The sequence below is a fragment of the Typopeltis vanoorti genome, chromosome 17 (genome assembly GCF_054136105.1).
Source record: "Typopeltis vanoorti isolate ZY-2024b chromosome 17, IOZ_Tvanoo_1.0, whole genome shotgun sequence".
NCBI classification, from domain to species: Eukaryota; Metazoa; Arthropoda; class Arachnida; order Uropygi; family Thelyphonidae; genus Typopeltis; species Typopeltis vanoorti.
This window is the reverse complement of record NC_143565.1, coordinates 33,161,772-33,173,759: the sequence shown is the minus strand read 5'-3', so window position 1 is coordinate 33,173,759 and position 11,988 is coordinate 33,161,772. Positions and strand designations below refer to the sequence as shown.

The 11,988-nt window shown below is 37.2% G+C and overlaps 1 protein-coding gene across 1 annotated transcript in view; it reads right to left on the bottom strand.

Annotated features, from left to right (window-relative positions):
• Nucleotides 1-11,988, bottom strand: part of LOC150097276 (BAI1-associated protein 3-like) — a 533,976-nt gene that overhangs the window by 129,790 nt on the left and 392,198 nt on the right. Inside the window, 1 exon segment of the mRNA XM_090407633.1 lies at nt 4,156-4,371. Within this exon segment, the coding sequence (XP_090263759.1) occupies nt 4,156-4,371 (216 nt within the window).

The following is an 11,988-nucleotide window of genomic DNA, read 5'->3' as shown; positions in this document are numbered from 1 at the left end:
TCCCAAATTGGTGTTTTGATAGTGTCCACTGAGAAATGATCACAAAGGCTTAAGAAAAGGATTGACATGCAGAAATAAAGAGGTTATGATTCCAATGTATAAGGCCTTGATCAAGGCTTATATGGATTATTGTGCACAAATTTGGTCACTGGGTTTTCATGGTGATGAGGATATGTTAGAAAGGGTCTAGAGAAGATTCAAAAAGGTGGTAAGTGGGCTTTTGAATGTGGAGTATGAAGACAGGTTGAAGGAATGTAAAATGCAAAGCATCATCAACAGAAGGAGAAGGGGAATATGACTGAGACATAAGTTAACATGGAAGAAATTTTTCATAGAACGGGAAGGGGGTAGAACAAGAGGCCATCCCTGAAAATTCTATAAGGAGAGGTGTGGAGAAGGTTCTTTGCATGGAGAGTTGTCGGCGAGTGTGATGAATTGTCCAAGACACATCAGATCAGTTTAAGATGCAGTTAGATGAGTTTTGTATGTGGTAGTCTGAATCTCTCATGATGAGTCTCTAACTCCTTGGAGGTCAGATGTTAATAATAATAATAATAAACCTATCCAAACAATGATAATGAAATAATAATCTAAATATGACAATGATATAACATCATCACCTTGACAGTGATGTAATTCTGAATAATATGAAAAGGAAAATTATCATTTTGGAATTATATTTGCATTCCCTCAAAGGGAATAAAAGAACTTAACAAGAAGAGGCTTCAATTTGTTTGAGAAAGAGATTGCAAGATTACATAATGAATTCTGTGATAAATCATGAACATTTTTGTTACACCTGTGTGCTGTTTTCATTGAGAAAGAATAAAAATATAATTCCAAAATGGTAATGTTTCTTTCACATCATTTAAAATGGCATCATTGTCAAGAAGATAAGTCTATCACCTCCACAAAGTCCATGATGTATCACATGAGGCCACTTCCCTTATATGTAAATTTTTGTTTAGTTTTCCATATTATTATTATTGTTGTTGTTCTGCATCTTCATGGAGTCACAAGACTTATCAATCTTAGACAATGTAGTGTATCACACTCATTCACTGTGTACTCACCACCTGTGTTCGCAATCTATACTGATAGGATTTTAACAGTATAGATTGCGAACACAGATAGATAAGAAAATAACTGTTTATTAACTTACATGATAATATTTCAGAGCACACAAACAAAGTGTGTTACAGTAGCGAGAGAACTGCAATCTGGTGTAACAGTGGGACTAGTATGAGTAATTGTAGCATGCAACACAAAGACTAAAGTCCTAATTAGGTGCCATCTAAGTTTAAAAAAAAAAAAAAAAAAAACATATTCATTTGGTCTTAGGATGACTGTCTCCCAAATCTTTGGTAGATTTATACAGCCATACTTGTTGAGGTTTGGAGTATGTTTTAAGGCTTCTGTTGATTCCAGGAACAACCTCTTTGACTTGTAAAAGCTTCTGTGCAGTACTTTTGTTTTTTTCCAATTAATCCTGTGTGCAGGGTTATCCAAAGCATGGTCTGCCAGACCCAACTTGCCATAGCGAAAGTGCCGGATATGTTTTTTGTGTTCATTGAGGCGAATGTCCACAGTTTTTCCTGTCTGTCCATAGTAGGCTCAATGACATGAACAGGGCACTTCATAGACTCCTAGATGTGATAAAGGTGAGAATCTGTCCTTAGGTGAATGGATGAGAGTTGCTAATTTCACATAAGGTTTAAATACAGTGCATAGTTGGTGTTTGTTAAGCACCCTAGATATCTTTTCAGATGTGCCTTTAATGTATGGGATGGTGATAGTTTTGTTGTAGTCTTCTGTGGTAGATAGTGGGGGGGGGATTTTTGGGGAGAATTTAGTATTTTATCTATCTTATGGGGATTATAGCCATTGGTCAGGAAGGTGTTATACAGGTGAGAAAGTTCAGCAGTGAGAGCAATGTCATTGGAACAAATTGCTCTAGCTCTATGGGTTAGGTTTTTAAGATACCATATTGTTGAGAAGGGTGATGGTGGGATTGTTTGTGTAAATATCTCCCTGTATGTGTGGGTTTTCTATAAACCAAGAATGATAAGGAACCTTCTGGATGACGTGTGATTAGTGTGTCCAGGAAGGGCAGAGACAGTCATTGGCTTCTAGTTCCATTGTAAAGTAGATTTTAGGGTGCTGGCTATTTAGATGCACTAAAATGTGTTCAATGTGTCTGGGCCATGTGGCTAAATAGCAAACACATCATCAACATAGCATAGCCAGAGACTAGGTTTGAAAGTGGCTGTGTTGATAGCTAGCTTTTCCATAAGTTCTATGTAGAAGTTGGCTAGGGGGGGGGGGAGATCCCATAGCTGTCCCATCTAATTGTTTGTATATTTTCCCTTTCCATGTAAAACAACCTGCCCTGTACTGTGAATTTAAATAGTTGTATAAATATATCAGGGGGAAATTGAGAATTTAGTAAGTTAAGAATTTCAGTTAATGGTACGTTCATGAATAATGAGGTGATATCAAAACTCACCATTAAGTCTGAACTTTTTAAAGTGTGGTTTTCTAAAATACTTTTTAGGTGGGTAGAATTTTTAACAAAAGAGGGAGAATTGTTTGTGCAAATGGCTAATAGGCTAAATGTTTAGCAAGTTTATATGTGGGACTGTTTATACTATCTACAATAGGACATAAAAGTGTACCTTGTTTGTGAATTTTTGGAGCTCCATATATCCTGGAAGGGTATATATGGAGGAAGGCCTGGTTGGCCAAGTGGTTAGCATATCTGCTCTCCAGCCAAAAGGCTGCGGGTTCGAATCCCGCCGTGGGTATGGATGTTTGTGATTATCTGTGAAAATACTAGTGGTGGTCGGCGGTAGATGGCGTTGGTGTAGATGATGAAGGTAGTTGTGGTTGGGCAGGGTGGAGACGGAGAGTTGTAGTGCAGATTCCCTCCCTCGATGAGTCTTTGGACTGCCTGGAGGTGTTACATAATAATAATAATAATGGAGGGGTATATATACCATGTTTTAAATTGGAAGGATTTCAGTTTGTTGACTTCTTTTGGCCAGGAAGTGGCTGTTCAGTAACTTGCACACCTTATTCTTTTGTGAGTTGGTGGGATCTCGATCTATAATTTGATATGTTGACTAGTCTTGGAGAAGTGCGTGCGTTTTGCTTTCATATTCTGTTGTATCCATCACTACAGTTGTGTTTTCTTTGTCTGATTTGGTTATGGTAATGTGGTTATTATTGCGTATCCCTTTTAGAGCCATGCTTTCTTTTTGTGGGATATTATTTTTGGGAGGCTTAGAATGGATTAGGATGCTAGCTACGTCTAACCGAATATTACTGGCTTTCGCTGGAGGCAGGTCATATATCCCACATTCAACGGAAGCCACTATTTTGGCTTTTGGAACTTCTTTAGGAGTAATGGCAAAATTGTGTCCCCGACTTAAACTTTTTTTTTTTTAAACTTAGATGGCCCCTAATTAGGACTTTAGTCTTTGTGTTGCACGCTCCAATTACTCATATTAGTCCCACTGTTACACTGGATTGTGGTTGTCTCGTTACTGTAACAAACTTTGTTTGTATGCTCTGAAGATGTTGGATATAATATAATATCAGCGAAATATTAACATTTAAGTTAATAAATAGTTATTTTCTTATCAATCTGTGTTCGCATCTATACCGTTAAAATCCTATCGACATGTGCGACAAACACATAAGACTTTCCAAATGGTTAATACATTCCATAGTCCAATTATCCTATATGCAAAAAAAAAAAAAAAAAAAAATCACTCTCTTGGGATCCTTCTTGTTGTTCTGTCATACAAAAGATCTCCCTAGTGTCAATACTGTAACTACCTCTCAACAGTTTAAATGTCTCAATTATTACATTTCTTCATCTTATATCCATCAAACTCTACAATCCCATGCTCTCAGTATATCATTACAACTAACACTATAGTTCTGATTTTTTCTTTTTTATGCAATATACGTTAATATTAAATGACAAGGTTATTAACAGGCTACATAAAAAGTAGGTCATTGAGAAGCTGTGATAAATATCTAAAATTCATATCTATCCAGCCCATATAATGTATATAATTTTTAAATATATATAGTTATAATATATAATAACATCTAATAGAAATAAACATATAACTATACTATACTTACTTTCTCAACAACTCCCAGTATAATGCCAAATATCTTGGATGTCACTTCATCTTCTGTACGATTTGTTAATTCATATACTGTTGACCGACACTGATTAGCTGTTGAGCAGCCTTGACTTAAGTCTAGTGCTTGCATTATATTATCTACTTGTAAATCTTGGTCCAAGGGTCTTACAAGTTCCAACACATATTCCATATTGTTAACTGTGATGCACAACTAGAGTAGGATGGTAGGATATGTATTATCTACATAATTAAAATTTCATTTATCATTCTTATTTATCTTAAGTATATATATGCAAAATAAAATGATTAACATAATACACAAATTTTAATTTAAACTTGATATCAAAAAGAAAATAGTTGCAAAACATCAAATAAATAAATGTATAATGATTATTCTAGAAATTTCCAAATGTAACTACTTTTTAACCAGCAGACTGTTTTTTTTTTTTTTTTTCGTAGTCTTTAGGTGGAAAATAAATTTCATTGGCCAGTGCAATACCCCTAACTTGCCTACTGGGAAAATGAACTGGCTCAAAAAATGTTCCATACTTGGACTCTAGATCTGGATTTCTGGATTATTAATTCTTATCCTATACTAACACTAATGTATTATAGGGTAAAAGCCTTTCATGGTTAGGATTCATATAACACTGCTTAACTTGAAACAATGCTGTTTAAGTTCTCAGAAATATATCAGTGTACCTTCAAAGAAAAAAAAAAGTTTCAGAAGCACTGGTATAAGATGTCATCATAGTGACATTTCTGATTTGACAATGAACAAACATAGCTATATCTATTTTGCTTATCATATTTCTGATGCTTTGCCAATGCACTCTAATATGGTACTTATATGAATAAATCCATCTCATTTAGTCAGAAGGATACCTGGCGACATTATAAATTAGTAGATTATAATACTGCAGAAAAATATCTCAAGCCTGTAATTTTGAAGAAGCAGAAGAAGAATTTAATTCAGTAAGGATGTTATTGTTGGCCATGATGAATTTCTTAATATATATAATCCACAAAACTTTAAACTAAATCTTTGCCTTGATTATTATTATTATTAAGAAGTTGGTTATGGTGTCAGGGACAAATGACTTGACTTGGAACAAGGAGAATGTAAGACAGAATATCAGGAGGGTGTTGAGAAGGATAAAAGATAATAGTGTAATAGGAAAGGTAGTCAGTGTGTTGCACAGGTATGACAGTGATGAGGTAGAGAATAAGAATGATGAATGATATGTTAGCAGATATGTGTGAAGAGAAAGGAGTGCAGTTTAAGTGCAAATGAAAAGTTATGTTTGTATATGAATGCCAGAAGTATCAGAAACAAGAGAAATGAAATGATAGAATTGATTGAGTTTGCTTACCCAAAAATTGGTGGATTAAGTGACAAATGGTTGGATGAGGATAACATCTTGAGAGGAATAGAGATGGAAGGGTACAATATATTTTGTGAAGATAGAAAGGATAAAAAGACATGTGAAATGCTACTGATGATAGAAAAAGTGTTATGTCCATAGAAGGTAGGGATGCAAGGGAGGGGGGGGAATAGTGGTACTAGTTTTGAGACAGTATGGTGTGAGAGAGAGAGAGGTGAATAGAATGATATACTTTGTTCAATGTTGCTATAGACTTGATGATGTGGAGAGTAGTGAAATGACAATTATGCATTATAGACTGGGATGACGAGACAGCAACTGGAAGTAAAGAAAATGAGTTTGTTGTGTTTTTGAGAAACAACTATCTGAGGTAGTATGTAACAGAGAGAATATGAAGATTGAAGTATTTGGATTAGATCATCTCATCAGAGGATGTTATTATAAATGAGATGTGAAATTTCCCTTAAGTTGGTGAGAGTGACCAAGAAGTGATTACCTAGGTGGTTTGACAGCCATGTGAGGACTTCTGTGACGAACGGGTGTATGTGGAACTACAAGAATGGTGATTATGAGCAGCTCATGGGATAGCTTGCAGGTGTAAAATGGAATGAGGAGTTAGCTGGAAAAGAAATCAATGAAGCTTGGGGATATTCAAGAATTATCTAGTAGAAGCAATGTCTAAATATATTCCAAAACTCAGAAGGTTAAATAAGGTAGGTGTAAAACAGATGCATGAAGAGAATAAACAACACAAAGAAAAAAGGCATTATGCAGGCAACATAAGCGGAGCGGTAATAATCAATTCCATGAGGAATACAAAGAACAGGCAAGGAAGGTGATTCAGTTTGTAAGAGTAGCAAAAGTTCAGTATGAGCAGTAGTTAGCTAATAAAGCGAAAAAAAAAAAAAATCCTAGGAAGTCTATTTGATATGTAGCCAAGAAAAAAATAATGATTATGATAGGATGGCACTGATTGGAGAAAATGGTATAAGGATAACTATGACAGAGGATATAACTGGGATATTTAATGAGCAGTTCATAAGTCTTTCATCCTTGTGAATGCCACATCATGGAGAATTTGAGAGCAGTAGATGAGGAGAAAGAGACTCTGACTGTATATCAGAAGTATATCAGAGGTAGAAGCTGAGCAAACTAGATATTAATAAGAATGTGGGACTTGCTGATATCATCATCATCATCATCGAATTCCTGATATATACCTTCAAGGGGAGTACAGGATATGATAGTACTACATGAAAAACTTGATGATATATCACCACATATTTTGAAGGAATGTGCCAGGGAGTTGACATCCACGTTGCCATATTTATTTAACATGGATCTTACATTGGGTCAAGTTCCGAAGGAGTGGAAGGCAGACAAGACTATACTGCTTAATAAAGAAGTTGTCAGAATTCAAGCATAAAATTATAGGCTAATCCATGTATCAGATGTTGTGGCTAAAGTGTTGGAAAGGCGGGTGAAAATCAGGATCCAGAATTGGGGTTGACAACAATGGTATTAACTTGGATGGACAGCATGGATTTGCTAAAGGGATGTCATATTTTAGTAATGTATTTACTTATTACAATTCGGTGAGTGACAGCGGTATTGGATGTTGGATATGGATATACAGCAGTACTTAGACTTTGCAAAGGCTTCTGGAGGAAGAATGAGTAGAGTGATTGAGGCATTGGATATGAAAAGGAAGCAAGCAAAAGAGTTGATAGTTTTAATAGGCACAAATAACTTGACTGAGAACAAAAAGCACATCAGATTGGATATCAGGAAGTTGCTTAAATGGATAAAAGAGAATAGTGTGAGAGGAAAGGTAGTAAGTGTGTTACCTAGGTATGACAGGGTGAGATGAGGTGGAGAGCAACGATTATGAGTGATATGTTAGCTGAAATGTGCGAGGAGAAATTAGTGCAGTTTGTTAATGTGTGGAATGAGACTGAAGGATGAAGTGAACTGTATAAGAGTGATGGACTGCTTTTGAGCAGTTTTGATGTTAGTCACTTGGAGAGAAGGCTGCTGGAAGGTAGAGAAAAGAAATGAGTACAGAGAATGAATCTGACCAAGTGAGAAGTGATGTGGAAGGGTAGGAGAGTAAGATAGGAGAGATTGAAGAGGTGGTTATGAATGAGGATGTGAGTGGCATAAGTATAGAAAATGAGAGAATGAGTGTGTGCAATACGGACAGGGAAACGAGGAGGCTCAGGGTGGACAGGAGAACACAGGGTGAGAAAGGTGGATGCTCCAAGAGGATGTGAATGCATATGTAGACAGGAAAGGAATGGGGTGATCTGGGATCAAGAGGAAACAGTTGGATTTGAAGAGGGGTATAAAAAGAATAAGCAGAAAGGAAAATAGCTTCAGTTGTGCAAGGAGAAATCACATCGAATGAGTGGTAACAGTGGAACTGGATGTAGATCCAGGAATGAGCTGCTATGTTTGTATACAAATGCAAAAAGAGTAAGAAACAAAGTAGATGAAATGGTTGCATTAATTGAGTCTGTTAACCTAAAAATTCTTGGAATAAGTGAGACATGGTTGGATGAGGACAACATCCTCACAGAAATAGAGATGGAAGTGATGTATTTTGTGAGGATAGAAGGGGTAAAAAGAGAGAGGAAGTGCTACTGATGATAGAGAAAGAGTTATGTCCATACAAAGTAGAGATGCAAAAGGGAAATAGTGCCAGTGGTTTTGAGGCAGTATGGTGTGAGATAGAGGTGAATAGAATGAAATACTTGTTTGGATGTTGTTATAGACCTAGTAATGTTGATGTAGTGACTATGAAATGCATAATGAAATTAGCTAATCAAATAACAAAAGGGTGATCATTATGAGCAATTTTAATTGTGCCAATAGCAACTGAAATTAAAGAAAATGAGTTTATTGAGTTTTTGAGGGACAACACAACTACCTCAGACAGTATGTAACGGAGGGTATATGAGGACTGAGGGTCTTGGATTTGATCACCTCATCAGGAGATGTAATAAATGAGGTGTCCAATCACCCACCAATTGGTGAGAGTGACCATGAAATGATTACCTGGGTGGTTGCTAGCAGTGATAGGACCTCTGTGAGAAAAGGGTATATACGGAACTACACGGGAGATAATTATGAAAAGCTCAGGAGACAGCTTGCAGGTGTAGCATGGAATGAGGAAGCTGGAAAAGATATCAATGCAGCTTGGAGGATTTTAAAGAACTATCTAGTAGAAGCACTGTCTAAATGTATTCCATGGGTCAGAAGGTTAAATAAGGTAGGTGTTAAATGGATCAATAAAGAGATTAAGCATGCAATACAGAGAAAAAAAAAAGGGCATTATGGAGGCAGCATAAGAGAAGTGGAAATTACCAATTCCATGAGGATTACAAAGACCAGGCAAGGCAGGTGACTTGGTTCGTAAGAGTAGCAAAAATGAGGTATGAACAGCAGTTATCTAATGAAGCCAAAAAGAATCCTAAGGAGTTCTTTTGATATGTAGCCAGCAAAAGAAAGAATGATTATGGGAGGATGACACTGATTAGAAAAAATGGTATAAAGACAGCTGTTGTGAAAGATGTGGTGGAGATACTTAATGAGCAGTTCATAAAGGTCTTTCAATCTTGTGAATGTGACTTCATGGAGAGATTGAGAGCAGCTGATGATGGGAGAGGAGAGACTGACTGTAAGTGAGCAAGAGGCGAGGTGTGTGGGGAGTTGAGCAAACCAGATGTCAATAAGGCTGTGGGATTTGATAATATATCATCACATATTCTAAAGGAATGTGCCAGGGAGTTGACATCTGCCTTGACATATTTTTCAATATGAGTCTTACACTGGGTCAATTCCTAATAGTGGAAGGAGGGCAAGATTGTGCCACTTCATAAAGGAGGCGATAGAACTCAAGTATCAAACTATAGGCCTATCTGTGTGTCAGATATTGTGGTTAAGTTGTTGGAGAAGCTTGTGAGAACCAGGATCCACAATTAGGTTGACAACAATGGTATTATCTTTGATGGACAGCATGGATTTGCTAAAGGCAAGTCGTGTTTTAGTAATCTACTTACTTACTATAATAAGGTGACAGCTTCCTTGGACAGAGGAGAAGGATACACAGTAAAGTACTTAGATTTTGCAAAGGCTTTTGATAAATTACCAGATGATAAGTTGATAGTCAAACTAGAGTGGATGGGGTTAGATATTAGAATAGTGCATTGGATTGGAGACGGACTATCTGATAGGTATCAGCAAGTTGTGTATTGGGGAACAATTTCTTGGAAGAGGAATGTCACTAGTGGTGTACCTCAGGGGGGGGGTCTCTTTTAAGACCATTACTGTTTTTAACTTGTTAATGATACTGGTGAAGATTTGGATAGAGACATTCAGTTGTTTGCAGATTATGCAAAGTTGGAATGAACGATGAAGAGTAGGAAAGATGTTGTGGCCTTACAAGAAGACATCAATAAATTGAGTGAATCAGCACGGGAATAGGGATGCGAGTTCAATGTTGCAAAATTTAAGGTTTTAATATTTGGGAAACAAAGATGGGATGTAGATTTATGCTTGGTGGAGATATATTTTTTGACATAGAGGAAATAAGCAATCTTAGGGTGATAGTGGATAAGGATCTGAAATTTAGGGGACACATTGCCAAAATTGTGAAGATAACACATAGACTTCTGGAAATGATGTAAAGGACACTGACTTGTAGAAGTAGAGAGATTCTTGTTCCATTGTATAAGGTTTTGATTAGGCCATACATGGACTATTGTGTCTAGATTTGGTCACCTGTTTTTCAGAAGGACAAAGAGATGTTGGAAAGGGTCCAGTGGAGATGACTAAGGTAGTTTCTAATCTCTGGAATGTCGAGTATAAGGAAAGATTGAAAAGATGCAATTTGCAGAGTCTGGCAGACAGGATATGGAAGAGGGGATATGACAGGCCTACAAGTTAGTAAAAGGTTGTTATAGGATCAATGTTCGAGAAGTTCTATAGAAAACAGTGGGAGATCAGGGGAGAACCAGAGGTCATCCCTGGAAACTGTATAAAGAGAATGTGAGTAGGGGAGTGAGAAGCAGGTTTTTTTCATGTAGAGTTGAGAATGATTGGAATGCCTTGCCCGAGAGTGTGGTGTCTGCAGAAAATTTGAGTGTGTTTAAAGCACGGTATGATGAGCTGTGTGTGTGTGTGTATGATAAAAGTACCTCCCAGATGAGTCTTTGACTTCATGGGGTCTTGGGTGGTAATAATAATAATAATAATAACATACCATGCCCAAGAGTATTCAACCTGAAATCTCCCAATTTTTTGACCTCCTTTGGCAAAAAATCACCCTACCTCATTCTACCAAATTCATATGCTGAATCTACTGCTCTCCTAATTTCTCCAAACAACCACTTTAAACTCTTCAATCACCTTTCCTTAAATGTTGATTTTCTTCAATCCAGATCTCCAAACAACAATCACATCCTCCTGAAAGATTTCAATGTCTACGGCACCAGGTGGCTGCCATTCCAATTGCACAGATCAAGCACGTAGAGAGGCTGACACGTTTGCATTCACAACCGAGCTCACTCAAGTTGTCTACAGGCTCACCAGAATACCAGACAATCCCGACCACTCCACAAACACCTTGGATCTCTTCCTCACCAGTGAATGATCTAAATATGCCATGAATGTTGCTTGCCCTCTAGGCAGACCACAATGTAATGCAGATCTCTTCCCCCATGGAGCAACACATATACAGTCACTCACATCCAAGCATCATATGTGGCATTTCCAGAAAGTCAATTGAGATGATCTTCACAACTTCTGCACCTCATTTCCTCAGTCTGATTACTGTTTCCAGTCACTTCATCCAAATCTATGTGCAGAAGGAATCACCAAAATAATTCCCATTGGCATAGAAGCATTTCTTCCCTGCTCCACTCTAAATTCTTGTTCCCTATTTAAGCCTTGGTTCTCCCACAATTGTGCAAAATTGGCTGTACAAAAGAAGAGTCAGCATACTGCAACTAGTTTGCATCCAAAACGTCATCTTCCTATACAGTCTACACCAAAGCATAAAACAGCTGCAAGAAAATTATCAGCACATTGAAAACTGATTTTGAGTGAGCTGAAAGAAGGAAATTTGCATCCTACTCAAATGGCAGTTATGCCCGTCTGGGCTCCTCCAGCAAAAGCCATTGGCCATAACTTCTGCCTAATATTCCTACCATTATTACACCCAGATGGCACTATTGCCCAAAGAAAAAGCCAGTCTCCCAGCTTCCTCTTTTCCTCCAGTTCTGCATAGCTGATCATAATAAATATCCCCCCCCCCCTACCGTTTTGATCAGCGGTGATCAAAAAGGGATCTACTAATCTATGTCACTCATATCTGGATTAACACTATGGAAAGGTTTGGCAAATAACCACCACCATTTCAAACACTCAATGTTGCAGTTGAC